Source organism: Gekko japonicus, unplaced genomic scaffold (assembly GCF_001447785.1).
Source record: "Gekko japonicus isolate JY-2015 unplaced genomic scaffold, Gekko_japonicus_V1.1 scaffold29, whole genome shotgun sequence".
NCBI classification, from domain to species: Eukaryota; Metazoa; Chordata; class Lepidosauria; order Squamata; family Gekkonidae; genus Gekko; species Gekko japonicus.
This window is the reverse complement of record NW_015172003.1, coordinates 1364464-1375603: the sequence shown is the minus strand read 5'-3', so window position 1 is coordinate 1375603 and position 11140 is coordinate 1364464. Positions and strand designations below refer to the sequence as shown.

At 43.7% G+C, this 11140-nt stretch overlaps 1 protein-coding gene across 2 annotated transcripts in view; it reads left to right on the top strand.

The window, feature by feature from the left end:
* The first annotated feature begins 2126 nt into the window (after positions 1 to 2126).
* Positions 2127 to 11140, top strand: part of PCGF6 (polycomb group ring finger 6) — a 34959-nt gene continuing 25945 nt past the window's right edge. For both annotated transcript variants that reach the window (XM_015420107.1, XM_015420108.1), the window contains exons 1-5: positions 2127 to 2472; positions 5253 to 5352; positions 7416 to 7512; positions 8016 to 8071; positions 9203 to 9262. In XM_015420107.1, the coding sequence (XP_015275593.1) occupies positions 2185 to 2472; positions 5253 to 5352; positions 7416 to 7512; positions 8016 to 8071; positions 9203 to 9262 (601 nt within the window). In that variant the 5' untranslated portion in view covers positions 2127 to 2184. The remainder of the gene's footprint in view (positions 2473 to 5252; positions 5353 to 7415; positions 7513 to 8015; positions 8072 to 9202; positions 9263 to 11140) is intronic.

Here is an 11140-nt window from a genome sequence, read left to right as displayed (position 1 = left end):
CCGGGGTGGTGGCCTTGGAGTCCTAGGGGTAAATTCCATGACACGCAAGAGGTCATTCTGGCTCCCCCAGGTCTTGTTAAAGGTAAAGGTTCCCTTGCTCAAAAGCCAGTCGAATCCGACTCTAGGGTTGTGAAGCCGAAGAGCCAGCGCTGTCCGAAGACGTTTCCGTGGTCATGTGGCCGGCATGACTAAACACCAAGGCGCACGGAACGCTGTTACCTTCCCACCGAAGTGGTACCTATTTATCTACTTGCAATTTCTTGCTTTCGAACTGCTAGGTTGGCAGGAGCTGGAACTAGAGACGGGAGCTCACGCCCTCATGCGGCAACCCGGGTCTTGAACTGCTGAACTACCGACCTTCCACAGCCTGCAGTTCAGCGTCTTAACCACTTGAGCCACCGCAACTCCTCAAGTCTTGTTAGGGGCTCTTTAAAAAAAAAAAGTTATGGCCGCCGGTGGGGGCAGCAGCGGTAACGGCAACGGTGGGGGAGGGGCGCGAAACGTTCCCAAGCCTCTCTGAGCCCCGGGGTGGTGGCCTTGGAGTCCTAGGGGTAAATTCCACCTCTCCGGTGTGATGGCCAAGGTTATTCTGGCTCCCCCAGGTTTTGTTAGGGGCTCGTTAAAAAGTTATGGCCGCCGGTGGGGGCAGCAGCGGTAACGGCAACGGTGGGGGAGGGGCGCGAAACGTTCCCAAGCCTCTCTGAGCCCCGGGGTGGTGGCCTTGGAGTCCTAGGGGTAAATTCCACCTCTCGCGTGTAAATTCCACCTCTCGCATTGCTGCTCGGCCATCACACGGGAGAGGTCATTCTGGCTCCCCCAGGTCTTGTTAGGGGCTCTTTAAAAAGTTATGGCTGCCGGCAGTCGACGGGGGCGGGGGTGACCCAAACCTTCCCCAAGCCTCTCTGAGTCCCTAGTGGCCTTGGAGTCCTAGGGGTAAATTCCACCTCTCCCGTGTAAACTCCACCTCTCACGTTGCCGCTCGGCCAACACATGCGAGCTTTGGAACCAAGTTTTTGCAGTTTTGTGGTGCCACGAATTCGTGGGGGCATGATTTTTGGAGTGCTGCCTATAGTCTAAGACATGGTCTGCAGTATGATGGTGGTTTTATTTTGTTTCAGCATAAAAATCATATGAATTCATGAGGATCCGTGCTTTGGAATCATGTTTTTGCGCTGTTGTGGTGCCACGAATCTGTGGATGCATGATTTTTGTGGTGCCCCCTATAGATTAACATATGGCCTACAATATGATGGTAGTTTTATTTCGTTTCAATGTAAAAATCATATGAATTCATGAGGATCCATGTAGATCCGACTTTTACCTTTTTCCGTCTTGAAGGAGCTACTGGACTCACTCTTTTCTACTGTTACAAACAGACTAACATGCTAACCATTTTGATCATACTAAGATATAATTTCACATACTTCATATAATGTGCTACGTGATCCATACTCCTATTGATTTACTCTGTGTAATCTGTGTAATCCACTTTGAGTCCCAGTGAGAAAGGCAGACAATAAATAAATAAAATTTCTACTGGGCATCAATTCTGCCTCAAAATGAAAATGTCATTTTAAAAAATCATTACAGTTGTTGGTTGTTGCCAGCTGGTCAGTCTGCCAGTTCCCTTTTTTTCCTATAGCATAAACATACATCAAAATACGGACAGAACATTTTTGTTTAATCCACTGCTCAGATTTTTTGTTTGTCACTTGAGTCTCAGGATGTTATAAAACCCTTTGCTGGCTATTTCACTTGCAGAGGAATTATACTGGTTACATGCAGACTAATCATCTTTAAATTGTACATAGATCAAAGTCATTATGATGCCAGAAATCGAAAATCACCTCCAAGGTACTTTCTACCCAAAGTGAAACGGTCATTGCTCTCTGAGACTGGTTTCATTTCCCCTTAACCCCCCCCCCCCAAAAAAAAAAACTCAATTTCCCAGAATACTTAGAGAATGTTTTTAACCACTACCGGACTCTGCGCATGTGGTTCCTGCTCAGTGCTCACGTTTATGTTGTCTGATCGGGGAGGCTTTTAGAGAACCTGGGGGGGGAAGCAGGAGAGATTGGGGGGTGGGGTGGGGAGGGGAGGTTTTTTTTCGTAGAAAGCAACGTGTTCGAACCGTTTTCTTATTTGCTGGTGGAAGCGGCCTGCGCGTTTGCTTTTTTCAGGGGCATGGAAATGGGTGAAGGATTCACGGGTGAGGGTTTGGAAGAGGAGGAGGAGGAGGAAGACGAAGAAGAGCTCCCGGAAGCTCCTGGTTGCTCCGGAGCGGCCTCGCGCTTCGAGAGGGAAAGCCGCTCACAGTCGAGTGGTGAGGGGAATGAAGAGATGGAAGAAGAGGAGGAGGAAGAAGAGATAGAAGAAGAAGAAGAAGTAGCAGCTCTAGAAAGGGGACATAGGGAGCCCTTTGGAAGCTTTGGGATGGAGGAGGGAGCAATGGACTCAGACGATGAAGATGAGGTAACGCAGGGCCCACGGTTTCTATTACAGCGCATTTGGAGGGGGTTGGGGGTGTGAGGACGCTTTGTAGTACTTCCCAGCATGCCTTGCACCAAGTATAGTAGCCAGAAAGTTGACCTTAAACATAGATTAAAGAACACAAGTTTGACTCTATACTTAATTATGAATTCCCATGTGCAAGTTGCTGCCTCCTAACATAATTATGGTGCCTTTCAACCCTGTTCAGGGTCTCCAAGGCAACGAACATCAAAATGTAACAATTTTTTCAGTGTGTGTGTGTATGTAAATAAAAGCATTCCACCGAAGCACAAACGCATACATGAAGGAATGCCAAACAAAACAGAAAAGTCTTCACCTACTGACAGAAGACTGTGATAGAAGGGAACAAATAAATCTTCCTTGGGAAAGAATTCCATAATGACTAAAAAAAAAACATGTCAGGATTGCCACCCAGCTCAGATGGCAGCAGGTCTTTTTTTTTGGGGGGGGGGGGGGGGGCTGGAGGTTGCACCCCCTATGAAATCTTCAGGGCCCCATGGACCACAGCAGACTGAGCAGAGCAGACCCAGGAAGGAAGTGTTAGACAGAAATCCCGTCTTCAGTTTGTTTCCCCAGCCCAATTTGAAAAAACACTCAGCACAAGTTTGATGGAACCAATAATTATGATTTATTTGTAAGTGTCATAGGGGGTATAAAATCTGATATCTCCCATTGTAACCTTAGGGAGAGCTGTGGGATCCAAAATCTTGTTGAACCCATGCTTCTCTCCTTTATTAATAAAGTTCTAGATCTGGTTCTACTCTACAGGATTGTGCTGAGTGTTTTCTCAAATTGGGCTCGGGAAAGAAACTGAAGACGGGATTTCTGTCTAACAGAAGGACCTAGGAGGAGCCCTCTCCTCTTTCTCTCCCCCCCCCACTCCAGCTGGCAGAGGTGGTGCCAGCAGTGGTGCCTTCCCAGGCCTGCCCTCGCCCAGCTCCAGCGGTCACCATCAGAGCCAGACTGGAAAGAGGAACTCAGCTGCCAGGTCTCTTCCATGACCTTCACTGGGCCAGGGGTGTGCCCACATGCCTGCGTGGCACGGCTGTGCCAGGCCAGCCATGAGGACACTGCTGCCTGGTGCCAGACTGCTCTACACTCCGTGCTAGCAGTCTGCCCGAGCCAGCCCCAGAGAGCTCACTGCCCCTTCCCCTCTATGGCTGCCCAAGACTGTACTGGCTCCCTGCTGTCCAGCAGGCCACCGGCACTCCCTCCCCAAAAAACCTGGCTACGGGCCTGGATGGCAGAAGCAGCCAAAGCAGAGCCTCTGACCATGGTGATTAAGTAGGTTCATATGGGACTAGGATGTCCTTAAAATAAGCTTGCTCCAAGCTATCTAGAGCTTTAAAGGTCAGTAGTAGCATCTTGAATTCTGTTCAGGGAGACACTGTTGGTGGAACAAGATTGGAGTGATAAGGTCTCTGTGACTCTCTTTAGTCAGCATTCTGTAGCAATTATATCTTCCAAACAGTCTTCAAGGGTAGCCACACACAGAACACATTGCAGTAGACTAGCCTAGATGTTACCAGGGCGTGTATTGCAGCATCATTCACATGGCTGATGTGCTGTTTTGAGCCTTTTGGTATTACGGTGGGGAAAAGACAGTCATAAATATTTCTGTGTTGGCATATGTGCCATTTTCACTGTATCTTGGTATGATGCTACAAGCCTCTCTTTCCAAATGAGTTAAAATGCATTAGTATATGTTGAATAGAGAGAGAGAGAGAGAGAGGACTAGCAGGATGACATTTGTCAACAAGCCCTGTTTTGTGTATGTACTTCAAATGTGCAGTGTGCCTCTGTCAGTATGCTATGTGTGCTGGAGATGGGGCTGTACCAAACGAGCACTCCTGTCAAACAATCATCCTTGTATAGCCTCAGATTTTCCCTCCACTTCCACTATGAATTTCAGTTTCCCATATGTTAACTGGATAACCTTTAGGTAGCATGTCACTCTTATGTGGTAAATAAATGTTATTATAAAGCCACTGCCCCACCTTATTACTGTGAGGGTTTTTTCTTCTAGGAATCTTCCTTCAAAAATAGGCACCTAGGCACACTTAAAGTTGAAACAGAAGTTAAATGTATTTGCACAAACAGGCAGAGGATGGAAATTACATTTACAAGTGAGTTTTGGTTACGGTTGGTACAGAGAGATTTTAAGAAATATATACAAAACTGCTTTTATTTTCTCTGGTTTACTTTGGTTTGATGTTAGATTGCTCCAACTCCTCACTGTTCCACTCCAACTGGCTAACTACCTTCTTCCCACTTCAAGTTTTTTTAAACAGCTCCATGTTCTGTTCCATAGTAAGCTGCCTTCACCCATTCAGAATGAGCTCCATGAGCTGTCAATCATTTTTCAGCTAGCTCACCCTTTTTCCAGCAGCATTGCCTAAAATCCTGCAACTGCTTGCTGTCTGTCACAGGGGCCTTTCTAGAGCAATGCTTCCTGTCATGTTCAGCACAGAAATTGCATCTGGAAAGTATTTCCCTGCAAACTGCACATAGAGCTGATACATCATATATGCCTCTAAGGTAGACAGAGAGATTGGTGCTTTCTTGCCTACATTTATAGCTTAATTTTTTTTTAAGTTCTATTCTTGCAGAGACCAGTTCTTAAGGGGAAAGAGGATGTATGTATAACTGCAATTTTTAGCATGCTACTTACATACATCTGTTGTGTAAGTAGCATGCCAACCTTTAAAAAATTCTGACACAAGTATCTTGTTCACTTACAGCGTATGATTAATCTGTCTGAACTGACACCATACATAATGTGTTCCATCTGCAAGGGGTATTTCATAGATGCCACAACTATCACAGAGTGTCTTCATACATGTAAGTTTAACTTTCCTTTTCAAAAGAAACAATTTCATATTTGAGGAAATTACATTTTGAAAAAATACATTTTGAGTATATCAAGATAACTGTAATAGCTTTATCAGCATCAAGAGAAAGTACCATGTTTACTAAAAAGGAAGATCTTTGAATGTAGGATGACCCCCTCAAAAGAAAGAGAAGCCAATAGATAAAAGCAGTTGGTAAAGATTCAAGATAACTCCCCAAAAGATGAGCCAGGTGGCCTGTATGAGGTATCCTCATACCAGTCTCTGTCTTCTCCCTTCCCACTTTTGAGCACCACCTTTTACACTTCCTCCTCCTGTCATCCCTTGCAGTTCACAGTGTGGACCTGAGAAAAGCAGTGATTGTCAGCTTCTGTAGTTCTTCTGCCAGCTGAGCTCTTGTCTCCTCATGTCAGTGCCAGCAGTAGCCACTGTGGTAGCTTTTGCAGTACTTGGCACTTGGGGGTGATGATGCTTGTCGTACTACCTGTGGGTTACTTGGTATATAAGAGGAGGAGTTGTTTTGCTCTTCCTCACTCTGAGCCAGTTTGGTCTAGTGGTTAAGTGCACGGACTCTAATCTGGGAGAACCGGGTTTGATTCCCCACTCCTCCACTTGCACCTGGCTGGATGACCTTGGGCAAGCCGTGGTTCTGATAAGAGCTGTTCTTGAAAAAAGAGCAGTTTCTGACAGAGCTCTCTCAGCCCCACCTACCTCACAGGGTGTCTGTTGTGGGGAGGAGAAGGGAAAGGAGTTTGTAAGCCGCTCTAAGACACCTTTGGGTAGTGAAGCGCGGGGTATAAATCCAATCTCTTGCCTTCTCTGTGCTTCTAGCCCCTACAGACTTTTTCTTTTCTGTGCTCTCCTCAATTTAGCACAAGTCAGCTTTCGTTTTTCCTTTCCACTCACCCAGTCCAGGAAAGACCTCTCCATGCATGAGGCGCCTAGGTCATATGCTAGCTATCTCCCTAGCTGCTGGAGAAGCTGGCCTCTCTTTCTCCTCACTATCTGGCGGGGACACAAAGTACAGAGGGAGAACGTACACCCAGCTAATTTTGCCTCTCTCTGCAAGCTGTAAGGGGGCAACCCTTCCCCAGCAAAGCCTGCTAATCTCATTGTCTGGACCGTATGAGGAATATGGTCCCAGGATGGGGCGATGGGTCCGGGTGGGGGGCTGTAGACCCTGCTGTATGGACTAGAATACTTACTTGTATTAAATTTGGTCAGTCCAGAGGCTTTCATACTGCCTCCTAATTGTACATTATCATTTCTTTCTATGCCTGAAGAGGTCTCTGTGTAAACCTGTGCACGCTTAAGCACTGCTTGAAACAGTGCTTTAAGTAGTTCTAAGCAGACAGGTATAGGATTGCACTGCAAGTCCTGCAGGTTGCGCACTAGGGTAGATTTCAAGCATAAATTATGAAGCTTCAGGTTCAAACCCTGGAGTTTCTGATATCCATCACTGAGTGACATTACTGGAACTTTCAGCCGCCTTATCCAAACAATGAACTTAAACTCCACTGAGTTCACAGGGTCTTCCTGGTAAGTATGCTTAGAACTGCAACCTTGGTGTGTGTGGCTGTGAGCTGGATTCCATTCTCTTTGGTCCACCTTTAACAGACAGTTAAAGGATATGTTTTTTACACTGTAACAACATATGCATATACATATTTGAGGAATCTTAAATTTTATACTTTGTCATTTCTAAGAAATGATTTGCAGTAGGAAGTATGATAGAATTAGTGTCTCAGGAAATAAATGAAAGCATGCAAGCACTTTGAAACTGCATCTTTAAAGGCATCAGAACCAGATATGGCATCGGATGTTCTGCTGCTTATCAGTAAGGTATTGCTTGCAGGCTGTGGAATGCTGTTTCTAAGAATTCTTTTCCATGAGTACAGTTTTAGAATTGGCTTTAAGTCTGAACCTAGCATTAGTTTTACTTAAGGTCACCTTTCTGTTCTGCTTTGCATTCTAGGCAGCCTGTACTACAGTTTGTGGTGTTTTTTTAATACTTCATAATAAACACATAACTACTGCTTTGTTCTTTTTTCACAGTCTGTAAGAGCTGCATAGTAAGACATTTTTACTACAGTAATAGATGTCCAAAATGCAACATTGTGGTGCATCAGACACAGCCCCTATATAATATCAGGTAATGTATTTGGGATGTGGTTTCCTATTCAGTTTGCCTGTAAAGATAAAATATTTTAAAATTAATGTCCTTGTGCTAGTTTAAGTATTAGAACTGAAAGTATATTTCACACAAATGGAAGGAAACATCTGCTTCCCACAAAAGAAGTCTAGCAGCCCATACAAAAATTATCAGTTCCTGTTGACATAAAAGATGTGCTGCAGATCCAGACAGAAGTTTGCTCCATTAATCTTGAAATTCCTCAGGTATATCTTTCCATCTAGGTATCAATCCACTGTTGCTAAAGTCTTGATAGTGAAGTTACAATCTTTGGCTACAACCTAGACAACTCCCCAGAAGTTGGCTCATATCTTTTGGTTGGAAATAACAGAGTAATTTACTCAACAATCTGTTGTTATATTTGAAAGTGGTTTTTAATTCCTTGCATTTTGTGGCCATACTTCACTAATTTAATGCTGCAGAATGTGACCGATATTAAATGATTCATTTTATTTCTTCTATAGGCTGGATCGACAGTTGCAAGACATAGTATATAAATTAGTAGTCAACTTGGAGGAAAGTAAGTCTTCTTGTTTGAGCTTCTTGCTATTAGACTAAAGATATGCTTAACTAGAGAATACATGAGCTATAATGCAGGACTTTTCTGTGTTCAGCAATACTCTAAGTTGCAATTTCTTGAGGTTAGGCAATGTATATTTTCGTTTTCTGTAAAGTTGCTCCAGAAGCCCAAACTCATACAGTATGGTCTACAACAATCTGAGAATCCTTTCTTTCACGGTAAAAGAAAACAATTTTGTAGACCTTATGGTTGTAGAGGGAAGTATGAAAATCTGTGGGAAATGGCTGAAGAAATCCCAGATGACATAAGGGTATGGATCCCAATGATCAGAAATTTGTTGAACCACACAGCTCCACATATTTCTCTTCCTCCTGCTCCTCACCCTTCTTCTCTTCACCCTACCCATCAATTACTGACCACTGGCTTTGCAGTCCCCATAGCCTCTGTAACCATTCCTACCCCTCTACCTTACCAAAAAACAGGAAAGGTTTGAAAATAATACATTTTAGAAGCAGATTCTATTATTAAAAATATTCACGTAGTCTTGTATGTATATAATGTATTTCGATCACAAAGTCTAGGTTTCCTTAATGCTTAGGGTTGTGTTTCAGTTCTAGATCCGTTCAAAGCTTTTTCCATAATCATATTAATATTTTGTCCCGTTATTGACAGATACTGCTGCTATCATTTGCATTACAGTGTTCTCACAATTACAGTTTGAATGCTTTAATCAAAAGTAGTGGGACTAATCAGGACAAAATATAAGAGAAGAAAGCAGTGAACTGCAAGTTCAGTGCAAAAGTGTTGTGTGGTTGAACACTTATAAAAATGAAGTATTCTCTTAAATTTTTAAGAAACACTAGTGGCAAGGGTGATCAATAAAAGTGAGTGACCATGATTGATTCAAAACCCTTTTTCCATCATTGGAAAAGGCCTTATGCCAATGAAAGATAAGCTTTTTCACTGATTGCCCCTCCCGCTCCCATTGCAATTTCCTACATTAAACAAAGTGCTGTTCCTGGGGGTCTCTTGACCCTTGAGTGCAGTGTTTCAGGAGGACATTTATGATACTTTGAATCTAACTGACTATGCATTTCAAACCCAAGTGACTAAATTGCATTTGCTACATAGGGGAGAAGAAGCAAATGCATGATTTCTACAGAGAGAGAGGTCTAGAAATACCCAAACCTGGTAAGTAGCAGCACTTACCTTATTTTTAAAAATTGCTATGCTGTTTCCAAATAGTGGCTCATATAGCTTGGCATTCTAACTACAGTCTGTGCTCAGCTAGATGCCACAGATATGTTTGTGAGCAGGGCATGGTAATAGTTTCTGCTCCTGTTGGATATAGTAGTTGCTGTGGTAATGAGCAGAATAACTGTAATACTTCATTGTACCTGATTAAGCTTTTTCTTACTGTTTCTGAGGTTGAAAATATATTCCTTTGCCATGCAAGAACACTGTTAATTAACTAACTTAAAGATTATTTTATTAAAGGTGCTGTAAAAGCACAACACATTATGTGAAAGTTGCCAGCTGCAAAAGAAATATATAGTTGGCATGCTGATAAGAGAAATGTTTTGTTTGGTGACTTCGTTCATATGTATAAAAGCAGATAATTTTACTTCCCAGAGTACCCTCCATATTGAAGCAGTGTGGGAGCCTTTTTAATAGAATGAGTTTAGAAAAGAAAGCCCTACTCATGATGATAAGGTCTTTAGAATCAGGGGTCCAGTTTATTGGTTAATACCTTTAAGCCACTGGCATAGCACCACTGCTCAGGGTCAAACCAGACAAGATCCTGGGACTTCTGTGACCAGCACTCCAAGCTCTTTAAGAACGCATTTATTAGGTACGTGAAGGACTGGGGTGGAGTGCCATTTTTCCGACCTGAAATGGTCCTCCTGTGGAGCAACCATTTGGCTACAAGTACTGTAGGTTTTTCCAGTGAGGAAAATAACTTCTGGGTTCTGTTTCGGATAGGGAAACCATTGCAGGGGATAAATCTTTTTTTAAAAAAATTCTCCATGCAGTGCATTTACAGCCACAATCTGGCCCCACGTGCTTGATAATGACATTTTTAAAAAAGCGAGGAACTCTGGTTAGGGGACTCCCAGGATTCCCCCCCCCCCCTTTGCTTTCATTCTCTCCAAGTTTGGTGAGAATTAGTCACGGGCCCCCCAAAGAAGGTGCCCTTGGGAAAGTGCTTTCTGAGGAAATGACAGGCGCAGGTTCAGGAGTGTATAGAAGGGAGCCTCTGCAAGCTAGAGGCATCAAACGTCCTTCGGACCCCCCCCCCCCCGATGCTCCTCTACATGCTCTCTAAGTTATGTGTAGATTAGACTTGGGGGTCCGAGTTATAGCCCCCAAAGAAGATGCCCCCATTGAAGTGCTTTTGGTGGAAATGTCAGGTGCAGGTTCAAAAGTGCAAGCTACACATATCAAACTCACAGGAAACCTGTGCTTTGCAGTTGCTTTGGGAACCTGTTGCTTTGAAGTTTGGTAAACACTTTGACTGAGTGGCTAGAGTCTGTCTGGAAATGTATCCATTCATGAACCACCATGAACAGCTTGAAAGTTTGTGTCAGTTGACCTGCCATGAACTTCAGTTCGCAAACCACAAACCGGCCAAAATTCATCACACACTTTAGTTCATGAGCCAGTTCTTGCCCATCCCTATATGTAACAGCAGCAAATTGATAAGGTTCCGGGCTTTTCTATGGTAGTACCATCAAAAGAACTCCCTCCCTACTCTTTTGAGTTTTAGATGCCAGTTGAAGATGTCTTCCCCTAGTGTATGGTGCTTATTGCAGACTGTTCACTCCTGCACTGACTTTCGGAGCAGGCATCTGTGTGCTAAAAAGTCCAGCATGACATTAAAGACTAGTGGGAAGATGGTTTCTTCACACTGAGAGATTTCTACTCCCTTCACCATAGGGCAGAGAGCTGTTGAGGATGCTGGATATGTGCCTTTGAGAGCTGGTAAGCAGCTGTGGAATGGGAAGAGTGAAGTCAGGGAGAGAGAGAGAATTGACTTAAATTTGTGACAAACTATTTTCCCACAATTAA